This window comes from Staurois parvus, unplaced genomic scaffold (assembly GCF_062004578.1).
Source record: "Staurois parvus isolate SC_StPar_1 unplaced genomic scaffold, SC_StPar_1.0 ptg000077l, whole genome shotgun sequence".
In the NCBI taxonomy this organism is placed as follows: domain Eukaryota; kingdom Metazoa; phylum Chordata; class Amphibia; order Anura; family Ranidae; genus Staurois; species Staurois parvus.
The window spans coordinates 4242189-4269320 of NW_028317873.1; the positions used below are offsets into that span (position 1 = coordinate 4242189).

The 27132-nt window shown below is 44.1% G+C and overlaps 1 protein-coding gene across 2 annotated transcripts in view; it reads left to right on the forward strand.

The window, feature by feature from the left end:
- The first annotated feature begins 398 nt into the window (after positions 1-398).
- The window catches only part of SLC12A7 (solute carrier family 12 member 7), a 364935-nt gene continuing 338201 nt past the window's right edge, over positions 399-27132 (forward strand). For both annotated transcript variants that reach the window (XM_089669464.1, XM_089669465.1), the window contains exon 1: positions 399-714. In XM_089669464.1, the coding sequence (XP_089525590.1) occupies positions 528-714 (187 nt within the window). In that variant the 5' untranslated portion in view covers positions 399-527. The remainder of the gene's footprint in view (positions 715-27132) is intronic.

A 27132-nucleotide genomic window follows, 5' to 3' on the forward strand; every position in this document is an offset into this window, starting at 1 on the left:
GACAACTCATGGGGCCCCCGGGCAATAGGGGATCATGGGGCCCCCGGGCAATAGGGGATCCTTGCCCAAACTCAAAAAAGCCTATGAAAAAGGTGCCAGGGGCATCTCATGGGGCCCCCAACTGACCCCGGGCCCTCGGGCAGTGCCCGAGTTTCCAAATGGTCAGTCCGCCCCTGTATGTAACTGTACTTTTCGGAGAAAGGCAAAACCTGTCCGTTCCTCCATCTAAAATCATTCCAATAGGAAAACATACAAATCCTTTAGAATGTAAAGCAGTATACAACAAAGGGAAGTGTTTGGTGTGACACCTCAGACACTCGGGTCCCCATGTAGTCAGGACTGATAGAGACAATACAAGGAAGCTGACGTGAGGGGACTCCTTGTGAAAGGAGGAGCTGTGAGGCGGCTCAGCCCCGGGCAGTACACATGGTGCCTGGAGACAGCTCGCTCCTCTGTCACTGTGGACGGGGCTCTCAGTCACCGTCCATTGCAGAAGTTTGAGGTGTTTTGCCTTTGAAGAAATCTTCATGACGAAGCGCTTTGTGGTGACCCCGGCTATCGCTGAGGAAGGGGAGAAGGGAGGCGAGGAGGAAGATGAGGCTACTGACTACTTCTACCAAGAAACCCGCGACTACCATTTACTGAACGAGGCTACTGATGAGGAGACCGCCCCGGTACCCATCCTGGAATATTCCAGAGAGCCCAATAGATACGGTAAGGAGGGCAGCACGACACCTGAGAGCCGTAAGACGTGTTCACGTTTCCTCATGGCACTTGTAGCGGTACGAGCTGTATCCCGCCTTCTCCACGGTGATGAGGAGAGAGCAGCTTCTATGTAGACCAGGGGCGGACTGACAACTCATGGGGCCCCCGGGCAATAGGGGATCATGGGGCCCCTGTGCCCTTGCCGAAACTAAAAAAAGCCTATGAAAAAGGTACCAGGGGTATCTCATGCGGCCCCCTACCGACCCCGGGCCCTCGGGCAGTGCATGTAGACTGTGTGAATGGTGACAACACCTCGGGAAATCAAAGGTGTAATTACAGGGTGAGTGTCAGTAAACATCTTTGTGAGTTTATCATTCCCCATGTTGTTTGTGTCCTAGAAGCCCTGTATACCGGTGTGTGCTTCATCAGGCGCCTCCCTGGGGTCACTCCTCTCTATTATATGGCAGATGGTGAGGTAACGGTCACTTTCCACAAGCTGCCATGTGTACATTCTGATCTGTCATGAGCTGTTCTACTTGTCACCTCTTGTCACGTCTTTCCAGGGCAACCATGTCATTATCGCCGGAAGGCGTCTGCTTCTGAGTGATAGTGCTGAGCTGCGACCTTAGTCACCGTAAACAAATGGTAGTCACAAGGATGGCTGCTAAACTCCACAACAAAAAGGGAAAGAACTGCAATAAACCAGCTTTAGATGTGCCGGCTGCATTCGTTTTCATTTTTTTCTTCTATATTGACACTTGGTAATCCTGCCATTAACCACTTCCAGTCCGGACACTTTTACCCCCCTTCCTGTCCAGGGCAATTTTCAGCTTTCAGCACTTAACCAATTCATTACCGGGCACTTTTACCCCCTTCCTGCCCAGGCCATTTTTCATGTTTCAGTGCTCTCACACTTTGAATGACAATTGCGCGGTCATACAACATTGTACCCAAACTAAAATGTTATCATTTTCTTCACACAACTAGAGCTTTCTTTTGGTGGAATTTAATCACCGCTGGGGTTTTTATTTTTTGCTAAATTACCAAAAAAAAAAAAAAATTTTGAAAACAAAACACGTTTTTCTTTGTTTCTGTTATAAAAGTTTGCAAATAAATAATTGTTGTTCATAAATTTAGGCCGAGATGTATTCTGCTACATGTCTTTGGTGAAAATAACCCAAATTAGGATGTATTTTTTAGTTTGTAGGAAAGTTATAGAGTTCACAAACTATGGTATAGATCTGAATATTGATCAATCCTGAAGTACTGACGGCCAATCTAATTTCTTGAGGTCCAAGAATGTCAGAACAGTACAGATATCCCCCAAATGACCACTTTTTGCAGAGTAGACAGTCCGACGTACTTCATAAGAGGCATGGCGAGTTTTTTGAAGTTGTATTTTTTTTGTCATAATTTTTTGGAAAATGAAAAAATTAAAAAAATTATTTTCACTATTTTTTTTTTTACATACTGTCACCAGTGCAGTACAGCGTCATCATATAACTGGCATGGCGGTGAACAGGGAAACTGACTGGTGACAGTATGAAAAAAAAATATATATATTATTTTTTTTATTATTTTTAATTTTTTATTACTTTTTTTATTTTTTTTAAGATTTCTTTTTCATATTTTCTTCACACGACTAGAGCTTTCTTTTGGTGGTATTTAATCATCGCCGGGGGTTTTTTATTTTTTGATAAATTAACAAAAAAAGATAAAAAGTTTTTCTTTGTTTCTGTTATAAAAGTTTGCAAATAAATAATTGTTCTTCATAAATTTAGGCCAAGATGTATTCTGCTACATGTCTTTGGTGAAAATAACCCAAATTAGGATGTATTATTTAGTTTGTAGGAAAGTTATAGAGTTCACAAACTATGGTATAGATCTGAATATTGATCAATCCTGAAGTACTGACAGCCAATCTAATTTCTTGAGGTCCAAGAATGTCAGAACAGTACAGATATCCCCCAAATGTCAGGACAGTACAGATATCCCTCAAATGTCAGGACAGATACCCCAAATGTCAGAACAGTACAGATATCCCCCAAATGACCCCTTTTTGCAAAGTAGACAGTCCAACGTACTTCATAAGAGGCATGGCGAGTTTTTTGAAGTTGTATTTTTTTTTTGTCATAATTTTTCGAAAAATAAAAAAAAAATATTTTCACTATTTTTTTTTTATTATTATTTTAAATTTTTTATTAAATTTTTTTCTTTTTTTAAGATTTATTTTTCGTATTTCACTATGACTAATGTAGTACAGTGTTACCATAGTAACATTGTACTACTTTGGGGAAGTGATCAATATTTTATTTTTTTTTTACACAATTTGCTTATAGCAAAGAATTACTTTGCTATAAGCAAATATTTACCTGAATGACATCGATTCATTCAGGGTTTTTTTTTTTGTGCTTAGCTGTGATTTGGCCACAGCTAATCACATGACATGTGCATGTGATTAGCTGTGACCATTCACAGCTAGACACTAGTATACAATGGATGGCATGAATGAAGCCATCCATTGTATACAACTGTCATGTGACCTGCTGTGATTGGTCACAGCAGGTCACATGGTACCGGCACCGGGAGCCGGTACTCAGATCTGTCATCGGCCGTGTCCGAGGTACACAGCCGGTGACAGATTGCGCCGCTGCGCGGCTCTTCAAGCGCGCAAACTGCACATGTGCGGGAGGACGCCATATGGCGGCCTCCCGAAAAGCTAGTACATTTTTCCGGACGCCATTCGGCCATAGGCCGGGCGTCAAATGGTTAAAAGGAGAAGTACAGCCAAAGCTCTTTTGGCTGTACTTCTCCTGTGGATCACAAGAGTTCAGTTCGTTCTGCACTCCTGTTTCAGCTGACAGCGGGCTGACATCACTCAGCTGTTCCAGGCTGGGGAAAGATCCCAACTTTAAAGTCAGGATCCACCCAGATGTCTGGACTGGCACCTGGCTCAGCCTCTCAGCAAGCCGCTGAGAGCCTGAGCCAGCCATTCCCTCCCCCTTCATAGCTCAGTGCACCAGTGACTGCTGGGGGGGGGGAGCAGAGCAGAAAGTCTTATGCCCCGTACACACGAGAATATTGGACAAACGATCAGCCATTTTTTTTCGTCTGCTAGTCTCACATCGAAAGTGAAGAGGTTACTAAAGAAACAAAAATTCTCCTATGAAAGAAAGGAATTTCGAAAGTGATGTCATGTATTGCGTTGTATTTGTATTGTATTTTCAGACGACTACTTTACCAATTAAACGAAAATCATACTATCGGGTATCGTACGAGAAAGATTTTTGCGCTTGTCTCTTCGGATATTGTCGTACGAATTGTCGTGATCGGCTCTCAAAAGCTGTGTACTAACGATCCGATTATCGGACGATCGATCCTCGTACGAAAATTTTCGTACAATTTTCTTATAGTGTGTACGAGGCAATAGACTGACAGTCTAGGCCAGCCTTTCTCAACCTTCCTTTTCAACACAGAGGAACCCTTGAAATTACTTTTTTGTCTTGGGGAACCCCTACTAAAAATTACTGTATCTACCGCCCCGCGATACATTGGTGTGATGGTCAGTGGGAAGAATGTTTCTTACACTTGTGGTCATTGAGAAGAATTACCCCCTTATAGATAGCTAAAAATATCAATGGTGTCAGCGGGAACCTATCTAAGAGGCAGATATTGCTCGTTGCTCAAGGAACCCCCTAGAAACCTCTGGATGAACCCCAGGGTTCCATGGAACCTTGGTTGGGAAACCCTGGTCTAGGCTGTCTGCTCAGAGCAGCAGGGAGAACTGAGAGATGAGCATTTGTCTGATCACTCAGTTCTCACCCTAAGGCTGCATTCACACTTGAGTGTTTTGTAGTTTGAAGCTCGAAGTTCCAAAAAAGTTCAAACTCAAAAAATCAATTGTTCTCTATGGCTCCTGTTCACACCTGATCCAGGGAACATGCACCATAGAGAACAATTGATTTTTTAAGCTTGATCGTTTCTGGAGCTTCAAGCTACAAAACACTCAAGTGTGAATGCAGCCTTATGGCCCAAACACACAGTAAGAAAATCATACAAAAATTTTCGTACAAAGACTGATCGTCCGATAATCTGATCATTAGTACACAGCTTTCGAGAGCCGATCACGACAATTCATGTGACAATAGGGACAGACGTGAAAATGCCCAGTGCTCCAGTGACTGCTGGGGGGGGGCAGAGCAGAAAGTCAAAGACTGACAGTCTAGGCTGTCTGCTCAGAGCGGCAGGGAGAACTGAGCGATCAGCGTTGTCTGATTAGTCAGTTCTCACTCCTATGGCCCGTACGAGGACTGATCATCTGATAATCTGAGCATTAGTACACAGCTGCCGAATGCGACGATTCATGTGACAATATCCGAAGGGACAAGCGTAAAAATGTTTCTCATACAATACCAGATTTTACGATTTTCCTTTAATCAGTACAGTAGTCATCTGAAAATACAATACACTTCACTTTCAAAATTTTCTTCTCTTTCGTACGAGAATTTTCATGAGTTTAGTACACTTTTCATTTTCAATAAGAAGACAAGCATGCAAAAAAAAAGATGATCATTCATCCAACATTCTTACCGTGTGCACAGGGCATTAGAATTGGCAGGGGACAGATGCAGCATCAGATCGAGGCTGCATCCACCTAGGTAAGTATGATTTAAAAAATATATATATACTCCCATACTTCTCTTTTAATTCACTTCCTGTACTAGGGTGACAACTGTACTGAGCAGTATTGTCACCGTAGGATATGAAGTGTTTTTAGGCTTTGTTAACCACTTACCTACAGGGCACTTATACCCCTTTCCTGCCCAGGCCAATTTCCAACTCTCAGCGCTGTCACACTTTGAATGACAATTGCACGGTCATGCAACATTGTACCCATATGAAATTTTTATCATTTTTTTGTGACAGATACAGCTTTATTTTGGTGGTATTTAATCACCTCTGGGTTTTTTATTTTTTCTTAAACAAACCAAAAACCACTGAAAATTTTGAAAAAAAAATGTTTTTTCTTAGTTTTTGTTATAAAATGTTGTAAATAAATGATTTTTCTCCTTCACTGATGTGCGCTAATGAGGCTGTACTGATGGGCACTGATAAGATGCACTGATAGGTGGCACTGATGGGCACTGATGAGGAGGCACTGGTAGGTGGCACTGATGGGCATTGACAGGCATCACTGATGGGCACTGAAAGGTAGCACTGATAGGTGGCACTGACTGGCACTGTTAGGTGGCACTGACTGGCACTGATGGGTGACACTGAAGGGCAGTTCAGATTGGCACTGATATGTGGCATTGATGTGCACTGGTAGGTACTGATATGTGGCATTGATGTGGCACTGTTCAGCACTGACAGCTGGCACTGATGGACACTGACAGGTGGCACTTCTGGGGCCACACTGATCATCAGGGCACACTGATCATCAGTGCCCTGATGATCAGTGTACATGTCCCCTCCGCGGAATGCCGATTTCCGGCTCTCCTCTCCTCTCGAGCTGTCAGCATGACAGCTCGAGAGGAGAGAAATGCAGATAACCGGCATTTCACTGTTTACATGTGATCAGCAGTGATTGGACACAGCTGATCACATAACCGAGCCGACATCTTCGGCTCTTTCCGTGGATCGGTGATCCGCTGTGTCCGAGGGACACAGCGCACCACCGAATGCCACGCTGCGCGCTCCCTGAGTCACGCATGCGCGGTGAGAATGGAAGGACGTCAAAAGACGGCATATCAGAATGAGAGAACCACCTTGCGCCTGTCATTGGACTATATGGCGGGCGGGAGGCGGTTAAAGTGGAACTACACACTCCTAAACTTTAGGCTGCTTTCAGACTGATATGGTGCAGTTTGACCATACCACAGTAGCAGCTCAGTGTATCTGCGAGATCTATTAGGTCCTGCGGTTTTAGTGAGTTTTCTGAAAGCTCCCCAATACTCCTGCATGCTGCATCCTTGGTGCACTTTCAGAAGGATCTAATCAAACTATGGGAGAGCAGAACTAATCTGCCCCCAACCCATGGGTACACTGCGCTACAACTGGGGTGTGGCCAAACCATACCACATTAGTCTGAAAGCAGCCTTACAGCCAAGAAAGCTTCTATCTTATGCTGGCCATACACAGTCAGATAATCATTTGAAAAAGCGTTCGATACACTCGATCGTCTGACTTTGAAACATTAGTGGGTTAATTTCCATTAATGAAATGCAAAGTTTTATGGCAAAAAAATTAATTATCATGTTACATTTTTTGAGCCAAAACAATAGATTTTTTTTAAACATTAGTAGTGGAATTGATTGAAAACCATTTGAAAAAATCTACAGCGCATGTGTGTTAAAATGTAACCCTGGAAGAACAAGCAACAAAATGAAAGATCTTCTGGTCGCTTGGTTCTTGGTCTTCAGTGATTAGAGAGCAGTGACTGTCATTCACCAGCTCTCTGGTGTGCCCTTTCAGTGCTCATTGGAGCACCAGGCTGTGGGTGGGGGGGGGGGGGGGGTGGAGTGGCTAGCTCAGGCTCTCAGGCTGAGCCAGCCGCTGTTCAGGCATCTGAGTGAATCCCAACATTAAAGTCAGGATCTCTACAGAGTCTGGACTGGCTGAGTGATGTTAGCCAACAGCGGACTTTAGCCCATTGTCAGCTTGTCAGCTGAACATGGATCAGAGGAGTGCAGAACAAAGTGCGCTCCTGTGATCCCCAGGAGGAGTATGGCCAAAAGCTTTGGCTCTACTTCTCCCGTATTAATTCTGTTGATAGCTGACATAAGCATACCAGTAACTGTAACATTTCTCATTCACAACATGTCTTGAATGAAACTGGCTTGGGAAATCATTAAAGACAAAGAGGTCAATTCACTAAAGGTTACCGCATTCGATAACAGGGTCATGTGACTCATTTGCATAAATTATCGCATGCGATAATAGAAGAGTCGATTCATCAAAGTGAAATATCAAATGTGAGGTAAATGCCGCACATTTGTTAAAATAGTGAGATAAATACCGCAAAACATGAGATAAATCATTAAAGTCAAGTTTAAAAAAACACACAGATTCGTTATTTATCACCAGGTGTTTGCTGGCCGTATTTAGAAATGTACAAAATAACAATTAGAGGAACTCTGCACTTGGCAGAAAGTGTAAAGAATACAATGTATCAGTTTTCTCCTCTGAGCTCAGCAATGAAAATAAATTGTAACATTTCATCAGAGGGAGATCATTTTGCGAATGAAAGCACACTACAATGTTTTCATTTTCACAGTATTTCTGTGTGCCTTATGGTGCAATGTTAGCCTGCAAAAAAAAAATTGTGAAAAAACACCCAAAAATAATGCAAAAGTGCTAAGCATCGCAAAAAAAAAAAAAAATGTTTTATAGTGAATTGACTAGTTTTGAAGTAAATACTGCATGAGTTATTTTAACTAAAAAATTCATATGGTATTCATCCCTTAGTGAACTGACCCCAAAGTTCTTCTTTACCGAAAACTGCCTATGAAGATAAGGGACATCTGAAGATAAAAACATGCTGTGCAGCGTTGGCCAAAGTTGCATAATGCCCTTGCTAAAGGTATAGGCCCTTTACAAGCCTGACTGGAAGAGAAGCCCAGTGTTACAGCTCACCTTCACCATCACAGAAGTGAGCTCTTTCACTAATTCTAACCTCCTCAAATGCACCTTCTCTCCCCTGATGCAGTAGCTCTGAGCTGAGTATTTGAGAGCTCACTCCTGTGATGGTGAGGTGAGCAGTGACACTAGGCTTCTCTTAGTTACATCCCTAGCAACGTATTCCATTCAGGCTTCATGAGGTATGTAAGCAGCCTACACCTATAGCAGGGCTATATTTATTTAACTTTTATCTACAGATGTCCCTTATCTGCATTGGAAGTTTTATGGTAAAGATGATCTAACCCTTTAAAGCGCAACAAAATGTAAAAGAAGAAAAAAAATTGCAAACAGGCAGGCTTTTTTTTGCAGAATGCTCATTTGCAGTCGAGTGCACTTGCGTGCCTGTTCACAATCCTCTGTGGAATGTACATTGAGCTGTGCATGCGCAGCTCAGTTTACATTCTGTCACACTGCCAGTATACTGGGATGACTGAATTCCTATGCAGGCATTGAAACAGCTGGAGAACAACACCCAGAAGAAACCAGGGAGAAGATGTTGGCAATCTCAGTCTTCAGGGGACTGAGATTGAGCTCTGCAGTCATTTTTGCAGAAGTTGTTTTCTTATTCCAGGTCATAATTCTGCGCAATGTCCTTTTGTCTTTCTGTCAGTTGACCATGTAGACTGTGCTTATGTTTATCAGATGATGTTTTCCTGGAAACTATGCCATCATAACCTTTTGATACTGTACCTCGCGACACAGCAAATAAATTGGCAACTTCAGTCACACAGGCACCATCTAAGCGGGCACCAACAATTTTCCCTCTTTGAAGCTCAGTAAGCTCTGACATGACTCTGTATTATTAGCATCACACCCAGTGAATGACGAAAGTGAGGCTTCCCACCTTTTAGCTTGGTGTCTCATCACACAGCAGAATCAAAAGAATGTTACATCACTTCTGCTTTGAACACAAAACATATCTTCACTTTCACACCTGCAAATCATGTAGTGTTTCCATTTTTTTGTCTAACTCCTGTACTGGGGACATTGATGAATAAACTAAGAATGTTTACAGGATGTGAGGGTTTAGTTATACTTTAAGATGGATCCTAACATAAAGAACTTGGTCTGTAGTAACTATAAAACTAAATTATTGTAAAAAATGATTGCAGTTTTACTGCCCCTTGCCAACTGCCCACTTAAAAGATAACCTTCATGCAGTCAGAGTTGCAGTGGCAGATTTATAAGAGAAGTATGGGATGTAAAAATAAAACCAAAAAAAACTTGCATACTCACCTAGGTGGATGCATCATCGGGCCGATGCTGCATTTGTCACATGTCACTTCTAAGACCGAGAACTGAGCAATCAGACTGCAGTTTGCCGATGACTGTCAATATCCAGCTCTCTGCTTTGCCTCTCCAGTGCTCACTGGCTCAGGCTCTCAGCTACCAGTTAGGAATCTGGATGGATCCCAACATTAAAGCCAGGATCCCTTCAGAGCCTGGACCAGCTGAGTGACATCAGCTGAGTTCAGGTCACAGGAGTGCAGTACTAAGTGCACTCCTGTGACCCATAGGAGAAGTAGGGCCAAAAGAGCTTTGGCCCTACTTCTCCTTTTACTCAGTTTGTTGATTTGCGAGCTTCAGGGCTATGTGTGCCAGCCCTGATTATTTTCCTGTTTCTTTCCTGGTTTGGGTCTTGCCTGACATGGATATTTCCTATTTGATGGGCTGTGATGGGGGTCCTCTCAGGATTAAGGGAAAGGCAGATATCAGTGGAGGGGGGCACCTCAGAGCTGGATCAGCACCCCCCCCCCCACCTAGAAACTGTGTTGGTGTGAGACCTGAATGGGGGAGTTAGAGAAGTATATCTGTCTATTCAAAATACAGGGGAAATAAGACTAGAATAAAATGTGTAGAGGTGGGCGGCAGGAAGGGCTATTGAAAAAATAGTTATTTTGGCCAGAATAGAGCTTAGCTGACTTGACTTTTTAGTGTCCTTAGGTTTAAGGTACAGGTAGGCTTAGGTCAGGGGTTAAAGCAGCCTTTCTCAACCTTTTCAATACAGAGAAACCCTTGAAATTATGATCCAATCTCAAGGAACCCCTGATAATTACAATATCTACAACTTATGATACATTGATGTGATGGTCAGTGGTAAGAATGCTCCTTTCATTTGTGGTTATTGGGATTGCTAAAACAATTGATGGTGTCAATGGGAATTTATCTGAGAGGCAGAAGTTGCTCATTGCTCAAGGACCCCCTAAGCAACATCTGGAGGAACTATAGGGTTCCATGAAACCCTGGTTGAGAAACCGTGGGTTAGATGGTTAGGTTTGAAGGATAAGTTCACCTTTAACCACCTCCCGCCTGCCATATAGTCCAATGACAAGCGCAAGGTGGTTCTCTCTTTGTGGGAGGACATCATATGACGTCCTCCCATTCTCACCACGCATGCACAGCTCAGGGAACGCGCGGCGATCGGTGGTGCACTGTGTCCCTCGGACACAGCGGATCACCGATCCACGGAAAGAGCCGAAGATGTCGGTTTGGTCATGTGATCAGCTGTGTCCAATCCCAGCTGATCACATGTAAACAGGGAAATGTCGGTTATCGGCATTTCTCTCCTCACAAGCTGTCATTTACTATTTGCATGTGCATTTACTATTTTTTGCTTTAGGAGCCTGGAAAGCATTACACCAGCATTTAGCAGATCTCCTGCTGACTGTCAGTGTAAGCGGTCTGCTTGTACAGTGTACGGACAGGCAGTTTTACATGGTCAGGAAAAATCAATGAACTACCACAGCATTCTACATACTTATGTTTACCGTCTTCAATAGTTGTATATCCCCCTCAAGATACTTGTTTCAGCTGTTCTAAATGAACAAGGCTCCTAGCCTGGACTGGGTAAAAATAATGATTCCTATACTCACTGTATATTTACCAACCTCAATAGACGGAGATCCCCTTCAAGATATTTGTTGCAGTTCCAAAGTAAGGCTGTCATTTCCTGAAACTCAAACGTGGTAATACAACCTACTGACTACACTGCATCCTGTTTACATTTATTTCCAGAACCCTCTTGCTCAGCAACCTGTGAAAAATGCTTATAAAGTAATACATTGTGGACTAATCTTTTACTTTTAACATTATGGGATAAAACTGTCAATATAATTGCAAGTAAACCCTTTTGCAAGAAAGGGCATTTCGTCCTTTGGACAGCTCCTGATGAGTTTGACACATTGTCCAAAATAGTCTATTTAGTACTTTTTTTGTGCTGTAGATAATGTTTTATTACCGACTCTTTTTTTTGACTCTCTTGCAGTGTCTATTTCCTCCTCTGTGGACTGGACCCTGTCTGAAGTCTCAACTTTTTAAAATTTGTAATAATTTAACTCTTGCTGCCAGGTCCACAGAGCGTAGGGACCTATAGTACCTCTTCCAGCTGGCCAGGTCCATACGCCATACAGACTTGGCATTCCTCCTTCTGGTATAGTGGTCACATCAGGCGCATTCAAGTGTCAGCCACAGTGGCAGACGGTAGATAGGCTGGAGAGACAGAGCTGTCAGTTTGTTCAGCAGAGTCTGTTGAAGTGACCGTGTCACTAAAGTGACCGTGAGCTTTTAGCTGAAGGAGGAATGCCAGGTCCATACGGCGTACAGAACTGGCCAGCTGCAACCACAAGAAAGGATGGTAAGCATAAAGGATGGTAAACTGGAAGCACAGCTACTGAGGATGGTAAACATAAGTATTACGAAAAGTACTTCTACCCAGTGCAGGCTAGGAGCCTTGCAGCTGACAGGTTTCAGAATGTTATGGATCCAGGTTCCAGCTGAACAGGTCCATACACCGTATGGACCTGCCATTCTTCCTTGTGCTAAAAGCTCATGGTCCCTTCAGAGACCATGAGCTTTTAGCAAAACTGTTCAGAAAACTCTGCTGAACAAAACGATAGTGTCTCCTGACTCTCTGCCTCCTGCCACTATGTCTGACACTTGAATGCCCCCCTTCCCCCCCCCCCACTGTTATGTCCCATTTCCCTGCACCACCTATTTCCCTCCTCCCCCTCCTGCCAGCTACAGCTGCTGCTAGGGTTGGAAATTAGTATCAGCAGTGAAAGGGGGCTGTCAGGGACCATCGCGACGCATGGGTCTGCACATGCGTAGGTGTCTGTCAAGACATGCAGGCAGCAGGGCACTAGGACCCAGGTGCACCCGTCGCTTATGATGGTGCTGGGCAGGCACTAGGACCTAGACTGCGCCTGTCAGGTGCAGGGCAGGCTACTTAAACCAGCCCTGCACAGACACAAGTTGCCGTATGGTCTGATCTGATTCCTGTGTTCCTGTATTCCCGTTGTTTGAGATTCATTGCTGACCTGCCTGGACCTGACCCCTGCTGACTTCTCCTGCTCTGACCCCTGGCTAAGTTTGACCTCTCTTTTGGATATCCCTACCTGATCTGAACTACTGGTACCGACCCCGGCGAGTGACCTGACTATTCTTCTGCCTGCTGCCTTGTACTACGCTGACCCCTCTGTTACCGACCTGGCCCGTTTGACCACACTGTTGCTCAGCCATCCATCCGACCCGCACGGATTAGCTGCTACTCTCCAGACCTGTCTGCCTCTTCACGTCAGGCTCTCTACCTGTCATTACCTCTGGTGATTCCTCTACCTCAGGTGGGTGTACTCAGGGGCCGCAACCTGGTCACTGTCCGCTCCAAGCCCATCCCCACCATCAGGGGCTCTAATGAACAAGCGAACTGGGGCTTAGACTCCGCGCCCTGGGGAATCCTGTCCTGGGGACTGCTAGAGTACACCAGGTGGTCCATAACAGGGGCTGCTAAAAATGTGTTTACCAGCCCCCTTCCTTTTCTAAATGAACACAGTGAGCGATCGGTACCAACCGAACTGTGTTCATTCATTACTGAAGCATAGTAAACACTGTTTACAATGCTTCAGTTTGTGAATGAATAGTAGCCTCTATGTAGAGACTGCTGTTCATTCATATGCAGTCCAGCTGAGGCTACAGTGAAAGGGACTGTCTTCAGTTATTTTCTCTGTCTCAAAAAAAGAGACATCAGGTGTCTGTTTAGAGGCCTGATATCTCACCAAATCCCCCACTCAAAAATGTACAAAATATTACAAATAAAACTTTAAAAAATCTAAAATTAACAATAAAAAACATAGTGAGGCCTTGTTCACACTATAGAGATACAGACATACTGCAAAGCTGTGTTGACCTGCATGGGGATGCACAGGTGTTCCGTGCATCTCTCTGCAGACAGTCCCATTAATGTAATTGGGGATGTACAGTAGCAACTTCACCAACACATCTATTCCTATCAGTTTAACATCCATATGGGTCTGTGTGCATGTTCCTGAGCGCACACATGTCTGCATTTGGGGTTCTGCACCCACACCCACAAGAATGTCAAACTGGGAGCAGTGGCTGTGCCCCTGCTGCCGCTGCATTCCAGTTGACATGAATGGAACTTCCTGCAGGGGAATGCACTAAACACCTGTGTATCCCCGTGTGATTGAATATGGCCCTCACACCAAATTTCGATCCATCTATGGCCAGCTTTAGGGCAATAATGAAATCAATGTGTAGTTTGTACTTATATATCTGCATACACAAGGCTTGACAAATCTCAGGCACTAGGTCGCCATGACGACTAGAAATTGCGTCCCGGCACCTGGGTTCACACACTGCCTCTCATTGACTTCAATGGGAAATCATGCCCCATAGATTTCAGTGGGAAATTGCGCCCCATAAACTTCAATAGGAAATCAGGCCCCATAGGCTTCAATGGGAAAATGCCTCCCATAGGCTTCAATGGGAAAGCGCCTCCCATAGGCTTCAATGGGAAAGCGCCTCCCATAGGCTTCAATGGGAAAGCGCCTCCCATAGGCTTCAATGGGAAAGCGCCTCCCATAGGCTTCAATGGGAAAGCGCCTCCCATAGGCTTCAATGGGAAAGCGCCTCCCATAGGCTTCAATGGGAAAGCGCCTCCCATAGGCTTCAATGGGAAAGCGCCTCCCATAGGCTTCAATGGGAAAGCGCCTCCCATAGGCTTCAATGGGAAAGCGCCTCCCATAGGCTTCAATGGGAAAGCGCCTCCCATAGGCTTCAATGGGAAAGCGCCTCCCATAGGTTTCAATGGGAAAGCGCCTCCCATAGGCTTCAATGGGACAATGCCTCCCATAGGCTTCAATGGGAAAGCGCCTTCCATAGGCTTCAATGGGAAAGCGCCTTCCATAGGCTTCAATGGGAAAGCGCCTCCCATAGGCTTCAATGGGAAAGCGCCTCCCATAGGCTTCAATGGGAAAGCGCCTCCCATAGGCTTCAATGGGAAAGCGCCTCCCATAGGCTTCAATGGGAAAGCGCCTCCCATAGGCTTCAATGGGAAAGCGCCTCCCATAGGCTTCAATGGGAAAGCGCCTCCCATAGGCTTCAATGGGAAAGCGCCTCCCATAGACTTCAATGGGAAAACGCCTCCCATAGACTTTAGTGTGAAAAGGCCTCCCATACACTTTAGTGTGAGAAGGCCTCCCATAGACTTTAGTGCGAAAAGGCCTCCCATAGACTTTAGTGCGAAAAGGCCTCCCATAGACTTCAGTGCGAAAAGGCCTCCCATACCATACCCTCCTATGAAAAAAGGTAGGTTCAGGTGCCATTATTTACAACGGCGCCTAAAACGCGTTTCGGTTTTGCGTTGATTGACTCGTAGTAAACCGCATTGCGTGAAGTCCTTGGCGCTGACAACCCACGCTATGTTAAAAAAAAATACTGGCTCCTAACTTTTTTAGCTGCTCCTAGCTTCAAAGCAAATTTGTCAAGCCCTGTACATACATCTACATCTGTGTACATTTATAATTATATATGAAGTGTGCATCCTACTTAGTAGTGTTTTCTGCGTGACTGTACTTTATTTTAGTTTCGTTCTGTTTGTTAAATTTTCCAATCTACTCTGACTGATGAAAAATGATGCAACCTCGGTGTTGCTAGTGGCCTTTATCTCAGCGATTGGTTTATAGGGGATTCCCTTAGTGTTGCCTTGACACACAAACAGCACTAAGGCTGCATTCACACTTGATTGTTTTGAAGCTCGAAGCTCCAAAAACGCTCAAATATAAAAAAAATAAATTGTTCAATTGTGTGTGAACAGGCACCATAGAGAACAATTGATTTTTTAAGTGTGAGCTTTTTTGGGGCTTCAAGCTACAAAACGCTCAAGTGTGAATGCAGCCTTAACCTCCCTGGCGGTATGATTATTTCAGATTTTTGGTGCTGAAAGCGGTACCATTATTTTGCATGGAAATTTGGTGTTTTATATTGTAGGCTGTAATTCTTAGGAATAACTCACTGAAATCTGTCCGAACAAGAGTCTAGTAAACATCCCGGGTATGATAAAACTTGAAACACGAAATCATAAATTATAATTTAATAAATAATAATAATAAATTTAATTCAATAATATAATCAAACCAAAAACACTGAAATTTGAAATATAGCGCCAAGTTCGCACATCGCTGAGCAAAGTCGTAAAATCGTTTTCAGTGTCTGATGATGAATTTCCCCCACGAATCATTATCACTCAATTCTGGAAGTGGTTCTGATTTACTATCGCTGTTCTCTAGCCGGTCTAAAACCGCTTTTGACCTAAAGGGACGCTTTTTGGACGCCATGGACGTTTCTCAGTTTCCAGGCAGAAAGAACAGTAAAAATGCAGGCAGGGCACAGGACAAAGCACTCGGGACAAAATGTATGTGAAATAGTTTGATACAATAATAATTTACTATGTGATTTTAGTGAATGTCATTTTTTGTCATTTTCAAATTTCCCACCGTTCTGTCCCCCGTACGTCCCGACGCTCGCAGGGGACGGAACCCAGATGACAGATGCTGGCATCCGCCGGATTACATTGCCGGGGACACTGCAGGAGGGACATCGCGGGAGCGCAGGACAAGGTAAGTGATTGCGGGATCGCTGAGCAGCGCCACATGGTAAGCCCGAGTGTAGCTCGGGGTTACCGCTTGTGGTACTGAAACTTTACCCCGAGCTACACTCAGGAATACCGCCAGGGAGATTAAGGGAGAAATTAAGGGAGAAATGGGCAGTAACTCATATCAACAAAACAGATTTTACTTATTGACACTAAACTCCGGTTTTAAAAAAATATATAAAACTATGTATTCCTAAAAGTACTTTGTTTTGCGCTCAGCCTCCTCCAAATTTCTTTTTTTTTCTGTGATCCGACTTTTTGTAAGAGGGTGGCTACGTTCAATGTCTATGGTCCCACTGCATGTCGGTACATAGCCCTCCTCTCCTGCTTGCTCCTGAGAGGGACTTGGGACTATGGAATCTGTAGTGTGCATAGAGCAGTGAACATGGCCTGTAACTAGCATGCACTACTCATTCCAAACAAACAAAAGTGATGCATGAAAGAAGAGGTTCAACAGCTCAAGCATGACGTTACAAAGAGGCAGAAATACACATATACAGTAACAAGGAACGTCATGAAAAATAGATTACATCACCTCTAAGTACTGGATTTGTGGATTCTTGGAAAATAAGGATATCGTTTGCCACTTTAAAGAAGATCTTCGGTCTGAAAAAAAAAGTCATCAGCTACAAATGTTGCATCTGCTTACTTTTAATAAACATGCATGTATGTCGCTGTGCCTGTATGGGCTGCACATCCACAGTACATTGCGGGCAGTCCTTAAATGACACAACAAATAAGAAATACCAATTAATAAATCAATAAACATACTGTAGATCCTGATGGAAGTCCATCACCTATATGCAAATGTCTAAATGAAACAAGTCGTTATGTGTAGGAGGGTTCCACCACCATTGCAAATCTTGTCAAATGTTTCCACTTGTGAATGACAATAAGCAGCCTTGTGAATTGAACACCAACACCAATTGCAGCCTCTTACCTAGTGAAAAGACCCCAAATTATAGGAGGTCTTATATCAGCATGTTGTCAGTAATCATCCATCACCAGCCTTGGAACCATATGGCATATTACAGCAACACGTTGTTCCATGGTACTCAAGAACTCCAGGATACATATCAGCAGGGATCCACTGTTTGCACTTCCGTTCTGCCATGTACATTAATGCAGGCCATAGACGGGTCGAAAATCGGCCGATTTTTCTTTAAAAAAAACGAAAAATTGGTCGTTCAAGCGGCTGACGTTACCAGCAACGGTAAAAAAAAAAATCGGCCGATTTTCATCCTGTCTACAGCCGGCAAAATTGTCCCTGCAGAGAGCTCCGCTATTTCTTTGACAGTTCCTTGACATTTATAGCGGCTGCAACAATGTATCTATTTGTATCCATTTAGGATACAGATGTTTTTATTCGGAAACAAATAGATACATTGTTGCTCCTCCTCCTCCTGTAATTATCAGTTGAATTAGTGTAGCGCTGAGTAGCAAAAAGAGGCCTGGTCATTAAGGGGGGTAAATCCTTTAGAGGGCAAGTGGTTAAAGATGCAAAAACTCCCCCTACTGACTTTAATGCAAGACCGTGTCCCATAGACATTCATGCAAAATCACGTCCTCATTGACTTTAATGCAAATATACCCCCTAGTGACTTTAATGAAAAATTGTGTCCCATACACTTTCATGAAAAATTGCGTCCCCCATTGACTTCAATGCAAAATGCCCTCTAGTGACTTCAGTGCAAAATCGCATCTCATAGTCTTTCATGCAGGCACGTCCTATAGACTCTAATGCAAAAATGCCCCCTAGTGACTTCAATGAAAAATCACCAGCTACATTAATTACATTTTTAAAAAATGTTTAAAACTTCCCATTTTGGTTTCAGTTTTCGGCAAAGTGCATCCTGAATTTTCGGTTTCCGTTTCAGCACCAGAATTTTCATTTTGGTGCACCACTGCATTATACACAGAAAATGTATGTGCATACAATTTCAATTTTGACCTCCTCCAGATTACAGAGCATTGCTTCCCCAATATTCTGGATCATGCAACAAAAGAAGGTGCTATCCTCCACTTTAGCTCCGTGCCCTGTCCTGCCCCCTTCACCACCTACAATTCTCTTGCTCACATCAACTCTATGCAGATGATTTCTCAATTTCCCTTCCTCCCTGTCATTTTCGGACTTATTGCTAAGAACCTTTGGAACTGGTAAGTACTATCTGGTACTTCTTTTATGTAGGAGCATGTGACCTCCACCTCTGTGATAGTGCTCTGGTCTAGCAGTCAGTCTTGCTAGGCTTGAGCCCGAGCCTTGGTTACGTCACCATGAAAGTGACATCACTAGTCCCCCAGGTCACTAACACACCTCATTCTAAAGCTGACTGGGGAGGTGGGAGGAGGTTTGCTGGTAAGGCGAGTATAGGATGTTGGAGGGGTTCTTTCCAGAGATACAATCACTTTGTCCTGCCTTGGTAAGGTAACAGTATAGATTAGTTTGAATTATACAAAATACTTTAAAGCAGAACTTTATCCATTCCACTTAATTTTTTTTCCACCTGCCTACCTGTAGCGGTGTTCTGCTCAGGAAGGACACTCACCAACCCATTGGATTCAGCATTGTCCTGCTGAAATTCCCTTCTCTGTAGCCGGCACTCGGGCATTGCGCAGTCATTTTCTCCCTGAATGTCATAGGGAGGCTACCAACTTTGTTGGTAGAGATTTATAATGCTAATCACCTACTTCCAATTTAAAAATTTAAAGTCTTGGATCTCAAAATTAAAATACTTTGAAGCTATAGCTTCAATCTTTTGCCTGCCTTCATTTCCTGTCTGAATGACTTCCATTATTCATCAAATCACCTCTTCTCCTGATCTTTGCTGTCTTCGGTCTCCTTCTCACAGCTATTGATCATCAGTCATTCTGTTCCGTGCATGTGCATGCTGATGCAATCAATCAGCAGACAGTTAAAGTTTGCAGAACATAGTGCCAGCAGAGAGGAGCATGCACGTCTAAAGGGATCCTGGCAATTGTGTTCTTTCATACTGTATATCCAAGGCAAAGTGCTATGAGGCTTTCAGGAGCCTGCCGGCCCTATCGCACCAAAGAGTAGCAGACAGACCTAGTGATGACATCACTAAGTCTCAAAGATATTACTTGAAAACAAAATTATCGGATTGCAAAGTTCTAGTTCAGTGGTTCTTAACCTGGGTTCGATCGAACCCCAGGGGTTCGGTGAGTCAGTCTCGCGGGTTCGGCGGAGGTGAAGACCCACACCCGACTCATATGATTCGTGCAGTAAATATTCATTATTATGTTTTTGTTTTTGTGTGAAAATCATGTTTTAATGGTTTTGTTCTTTGTTCTTAATGGTTTTGTTCATTTTGTGCACCTATGTATAAATATATATCTAAATATATACCTATGTTTTGAATTTGAAAAATCATATTTTATTTTTCCAATTAAGAAGGGTTCGGTGAATGCGCATATGAAACTGGTGGGGGTCAGTACCTCCAACAAGGTTAAGAACCACTGGTCTAGTTGCATGCTGATCAAGGGGAAGGGGGGAGTAAGGTATTATATGATATATATTATATTATCTTTAACATATGTGCAATTTTGGAATGAGGAAGATAATTTTTGTATTCAAAAGTTTCTAAAATGTATCTACTTTCACAAAATGCATAAGTTGGGGATGTTTATGGAAATTTAAAGTCTGTAATATGCATGTTACTGCTGTATGTTAAAGTGTATCTAAACCCCAAAAATTAGTCTATTGTAGACAATCCTTAACCACTTGCCTACCAGGCACTTATACCCCTTCTTTACCAGGCCAATTTTCAGCTTTCAGCGCTGTCACACTTTGATTAACAATTGCGCGGTTATAGAAATAGAGCTTTCTTTTGGTGGTATTTACTCGTCGCTGGGCGCTTTACTTTTTGCGCTATAAACAAAAAAAGTGCAATCAAATTTGAAAAAAAAAGTTTTTGTTTCTATTATAAAATTTTGCAAACAGGTAATTTTTCTCTTTCATTGATGTGCATTGATGATGCAGCACTGATGGGCATTGATAGGCAGCACTGAAGGGCACTGATAGGCAGCACTAATGAGGTGGCACGCATAGGCGGCACTAATAGGTGGCACTGATGATGGGTACTGATAGACAGCACTGATAGGTGGCACTGACTGGCATCACTGCTGGGCACTGACTGGCGGCACTGCTAGGTATTGACTGGTGGCACTGTTAGGCATTGACTGGCGCAACTGCTGGGCACTGACTGGCACAACCGCTGGGCACTGACTGGCAGCACTGCTGGGCACTGGTGGGTGGCCCTGGTGGGCACTGGTGGGTGGCACTGCTGGGCACAGGTAGGTGCCACTTCTGGATGGCACTGCTGGGCACAGGTGGGTGGCACTGCTGAGCACCGATCATCAGGGCACTGATCATCAGTGCCCTGATGATCGGTGTCGATCCCTGCTCTAACAACTGCCGGTTCTCGGCAGTACTTTCCTCACGATCTGACAGCGTGATGAAAGTGCAGCCGAGAACCGGCAATTGCATTTCCCTGTGATCAGCGTGTCATTGGGACACAGCTGATCACGTGGTAAAAGGCCAATGTGATTGGCCTTTTACCACATCACGTGATCAGCTGTGTCCGTAGGACACAACGATCATGGAGATCGCCGGGGGCGCGCAGGAGAGCGTGTTCATATGACGCCCTCCCAGATATTTTAAAAAATGTGATTCTTCCTGACAGTATATCTGCTTGCTTGTACATCCCGTATAACAGATCTGTAGGAGACCTGCATGGCACAGCGATCTGCTGATCTGCTTTACAGGCTCCTGCATCCAAGAATAATAAATGCACATTTTTTTTATCTGAAAAAAAATGGGCATGTATTATATTTTACGAAAAGGTTAACTTATCCTTTAAAGTAGAACTATAGGCAAAACTTTTTTTTGTTTTGGAATAGAGTAAGGGAGGGTTATAACCTCTGTGAGAATTTTTTGTTTGCCATCTGTGTCACATGGGGGAAATTTATCTTCACTTCAAGTCCTATTGCAAAAACAGGTAGTGAGAGGAAAGTGCTTCAAATTAAGGGAATCCCTTAGGGACTCCCAGGTCATAAGAACTAGTGACCCCTTTGGAAGATCTCCCTTCCATTACTTTTCTGGAGACAACCCAAAATTTGGGATTCTGTTTAACTTTCACTTTCAGTGATAATGGCAAACAGGACAAATAGAGAGGGTGAATCTCCCTAATGGGGGCACAGACAGCAGTAAAAACTGACAGGGGTTCTAATCCCTCTCCACTCCATCCAAGATGAAAAAAAGTTTTGCCTTTAGTTCTGCTTTAAAGACAATAAACGCCTGGCAACTGTTAACTATTTTCCACCACTTCATGTCTTTTTAACTCCCTGACACAAAAATGGGAAGTGAGAGGAAACCCCCATCAGAGTGTCACAGACTGCAATAAAGAACTGAAAGAAAAAAAAACCTCTTCAACATCCTACTCATAAATATCAAAAATAAAAGTTTTGGCTTGAGTTGGTGATCCATGCCACTTTACAACATATAACTAAGCATTTTAAAATGTACTTTTTTTAATGTGTGATTTCGAATTTAGAGAAGTAAAGTGAGTGCCCATTATCTAAGGTTGTTTTCTGTTCATACAGTTGTTCCCATGTATCAGCTGTTGCGCTTTGTTTGCCAGTGAGATATTTTGGGGCTGGGTATGCTCTAAATATAGAATTTGCCTTTTTATTGTACGCAAGTGTTCAGCAATGTGAACTTCATAATACCATTTAAGAAAGATGCTGAGCTACCCAATCATTCATTTTTTCCATCTCTGCATTTATTCCTCTATGGAGTTTCAGATCTGGCTGGCACATGTCTGACATTTTAAAAGATGCCATTTGGATTGTGCTTATTATGTTTTTGCCATACCCTTACCATGCGTTTACCACATGTTTTCTTTGTTTGAGAAGAGTATACCATGTGTTAACTTTTCTGCTGGAATAAAAACAAAACACAAACTGATTCAGAAGTCGGTCTGTGTAAATAAATGTCTGAAATGTAACAATATAGAGCAACAGTATATATTGTAGAAAAACTCTACATTTTATCATTACAAAAGCCATCCTTGAGCTCCAGTCAGTGACTTAGGGTCAGCCTTTCTCATTCGTTTTAACATGGAGGAACCGTTGAAGTAACTCGATCAACTGTGGGTATTGGGGAGTGTATATGGAGGCTTTTTATTTGTGTGTGTTGATGTTTTGTTTTGTTACATAGTTCCATAGTTAGTCTGGCTGAAAAAAGACAAAAAGTCCTTCCAGTTCAACCATTCAAAAAAAAACAAAAAACAAAGTTATAATCCTATACCCACAGTTGATCCAGAGGAAGACAAAAAAAAACCCCCAGCAAAGCATGATCCAATTTGCTCCTGCAGGGAAAAAAATTCCTTCCTGGTCCCCCAAGAGGCAATCAGATATTCCCTGGATCAACTTTACCTATAAATGTTAGTATCCAGTTATATTCTGTGTATCTAAGAAATAATCCAGGCCTTTTTTGAACCAATCCACCGAGCTGGCCAGAACCAACTCTTGAGGGAGTTTATTCCACATTTTCACAGCTCTCACTGTGAAGAATCCTTTCCATGTTTGCAGATTACATTTCTTTTCCTCCAGATGTAAAGAGTGCCCGCTTTTCATCTGTGATGAGCTCAGGGTGAATAGCTCTACACCGAGTTCATGTAACAATGTAACTTTCTGTGCATAGAGAACGCATGCCTATAATTACTTAATCCAAAACTCACAGTATGTTAACCCCTTCCCGTCCAGTCCCAGCACCCCTTTAATAGGATCTGTATGCACAGGGGGGAGGGAAGGAAAGATAGACTGAACACATTACCACTGTGATTGTCAGGAATGGACTCGCCAATAGTGGTGGGACTCACCTGCCTTGTGGGTTGCAGTACCAGGGCTGGCCAGTGGGTGCTCTCAGCAACCAGAGGCTCATTCCTGCAATCAGCCAAAACACCTGAGGCTGATTGCAAGAGGTGCATATAAGGAATGACCAGGCCTGTGATCTGTGCCTTGGTGTATGTTGCCCATGAGCCCCTGTATCTTGTTCCTGATTCCTGTTACCTGTGTTCCTGTAGTGCGTTCCTTGTTGCCGACCCTGCCTGTTCTGATCCATGCTGACATTCCCTTGCTCTGACCCCCGGCTCGTCCCTGACCATCCTTCTGCCTGATCCTCTGTACCGTGCTGCCCGTGAGTTACTGAACCCGGCGTGTGACCTGACTACCCTTGTCTGCTGCTTGTACCGTGCCTGTCCCCACCGTTACTGACCTGGCTAGTCTGACCACGCTCGCTCCTGACTGTCATCCATCCATCCATCCCGCTCGGACCTGGACCTGCCAGCACTCTCTACCACAGCCGGACGCACTCAGGGGTCGCGACCTGATTCCAGTCTGCACCAAGTCCATCCCCACCATCAGGGGCCCTGGTGAATAGCAGGCTGGGACTTAGACCCCGCGCCCTGAGGAAATCCATGCTGTGGGCTTGGCCTGCCTGACCACTCCACCTCTCCAGCCCTGACTGCACTGTGTTCCTATTGGTTTGTTTGTTTGCACTGTGTACCTATTAGTTTGTTTGTTATCACTGTGTTACCTATTAGCTTAAGGTTAGTTTTGTTTGCACTGTGTTTGTTTATTTGTGCAGCTAATAATAAATATTATTATTATACCATATCTGAAGCCTGCGTTTCCCTGTGTCAGTCCACACACCTCTGGTCATACCCGGGTCCCTAACAGTGATTGGCTTTCACAGTATTCAAATGATCGAGAGCTGGTCTTACTGACTCCTGATCATTAGTACGGACCTAGACCTGTCTTTGACAGCTCCTTCTCTGTGCTTAGAGCATGCAGTGAACTTGGATGTTACCAAAACGGGAACGGAAGGGAAATCTCCCAGTGCGGACAGTTCTGGTGGCTCGATTGTCTATATGCTCACCATTCTTGCGGTTCATGAAGTGTTTTATTGTTGGCACATACGCACATATCTTGCAGGGTCCACAATGATAGGAAGCATTTGGTCTTGTCAGGGGTCACGTAGGATTGCTGGTTGCTGTCGAAACCTTTGTTAGATGACTATGGCCCAACAAGTCTTAGATTTTGCCCTCTCTTACATGTAACAAGAGGATTCTTGGGGAGGAATTCATTAAGGTCCATGTCATCCAATAGGAGTTGCCAATATTTTTTGATGTCCCAACTGATGAGAGTATGTACCAAAAGTCTTTGTTTCCCCCATGGGTTTTTTTTATTGTTTTGATGGCCCAATAGCAAATCTCTCAGTACTTATTTCACCCTATTATATGATCTCCACAGGTCCTTCCTAGGATATCCTGTTTGAGTAAATCTTTCAAAGAGTACTCCACACTCCAGTTCAATTTCTATCTGTGTGGCACATTTGCGTCTTGTCGTCATACATTTTAAACTTAGATTGTTAGCTCTAACTAGCAGGGCTCTCTGATTCCTCCTGTATTGAATTGAATTATAACTGTACTCTCTGCCCTCATGCTGTACAGTGTGGCACTGTTGTCGCTATATATATCCTGTATAATAATAATATTAAATTGCCCTGTGGGGATCCCCCTCTTCAGGGATTCAGGGTGATTGTTTAACGAAGGAAGGAGGCTGATCGTTGATTTGGGCTTGTGCTAAATGGTGGTATGTATGACTTCATCCACATCTCAATGGCATTGTCATTGAAGCAGTCCACAAATTGTTGGAAGGATTTTGTTATTCCATAGAACACACACATCGTCAATGAACCTTGTCCACAACAAGATGCATGACTTGCATTGGAGCATCCCCTCTGTGAAAAGAATGGTCTCCTCCCACCAACCTAAGACGTATAAAGCCATTTTTAACACTGCCCCAAAGTACATCACTGATCTGGTCTCTAAATACCACCCAAACCGTACTCTCCGCTCCTCGCAAGACCTCCTACTCTCTAGCTCCCTTGTCTCCTCCTCCCATGCTTGTCTCCAGGGCATCTCCCATCCTCTGGAACTCCCTACCCCAATCTATCAGACTATCGCCTACTCTACTCACTTTTAGGCGCACTCTGAAAACCCATCTCTTCAGGGAAGCCTACCCCACCCCCAGCTAATACTGGAATCCTCTGCTCTTCCAACCACTCCATCCCCCAGTTATTTACTACCTTTTATACCACCATCCCCTCCCTCCTGAATTGTAAGCTCCACGGAGCAGGGCCCTCTAAACCCTCTTGTATTGAACTGTATTGTTACTGTACTGTCTCCCTCCATAATGTAAAGCGCTGAGCAAACTGCCGGCGCTATAGAAGTCCTGTATAATAATAGGTTGGCATAGGTGGGTGCGCAAGCTATTCCCATCGCTGTCCCCATGCGTTTTCTATATATAGTATATTTCCATTAACTACCTGCCGACCGCAGATAGCCGAATGACGGCTAAACTGCGGCCGGCCAGTTCTGAGTGGACATCATATGATGTCCTCCCAGAACGCGCTCTCCTGCGCGCACCAGGGGGCGCGCACCCGGCGATCTCCGTGATCGCTGTGTCCTACGGACACAGCTGATCACGTGATGTGGTAAAAGGCCAATCATACCGGCCTTTTACCACGTGATCAGAGGTGTCCAATGACACGCTGATCAGAGGGAAATGCAAGTGCCGGTTCTCGGCTGCACTTTCCTCAAGCTGTCAGATCGTGAGGAAAGTACTGCCAAGAACTGGCAGTTGTCAGAGCGGGGATCGGCACCGATCATCAGGGCACTGATGATCAGTGCCCTGATGATCGGTGCCCAGCAGTGCCACCCGCAAGTTCCGCCCACCTGTGCCCAGCAGTGCGCCCACTAGCTCCGCCCACCTGTGCCCAGCAGATCACCCACCTGTGCCCAGCAGTGCACCCACCTGTGCCACTCTGCAGTGTCACACACCTGTGCCCAGAAGTGCCACCTACCTGTGCCCAGCAGTGCCACCCACCTGTGCCCACCAGTGCCACCCACCTGTGCCCACCCACCAGTGCTGCCCATCAGTGCCACCCACCAGTGCAGCCCAGCAGTGCTGCCAGTCAGTGCCACCAGTCAGTGCCCAGGGGTTGTGCCAGTCAGTGCCGCCAGTCAGTGCCCAGCAGTGATGCCAGTCAGTGCCGTCTATCAGTACCCATCATCAGTGTCACCTATCAGTGCCACCTATCAGTGCTGCATATTAGTGCCGCCTATCCGTGACACCTCATTAGTGCTGTCTATCAGTGCCGCCTATCCGTGCCACCTCATTAGTATTGCCTATTAGTGCCCTTTAGTGCTGCCTATCAGTGCCCATCAGTGCCGCCTATCAGTGCCCATCAGTGCTGCCTCATCAACGCACATCAGTGAAGGAGAAAAAATACCTGTTTGAAAAATTTTATAATAGAAACAAAGAAACTTTTTTTTTTTTCAAATTTTTTGCATTTTTTTTTTATAGCGCAAAAAGTAAAGCGCCCAGTGGCGATTAAATACCACCAAAAGAAAGCTCTATTTGTGAGAAAAAAATGATCAAAATTTCATATGGGTACAATGTTGCATGACCGCGCAATTGTCAAAGTGCGGCAGCGCTGAAAGCTGAAAATTGGCCTGGTAAATAAGGGGGTATAAGTGCCTGGTAGGCAAGTGGTTAAATAGGAGATAATTGTATTCCAATATGAACTTGAGGAGCTTCAGCATAAACTGAGTATGGGTGTGAAAGACATCTCCTCCCATCTGAAGGAAGTGTTCGCAAGTTTGTAGACCCAAAAAATGTTCAATATTGGTATAAAGGGTTCCCACATCCAA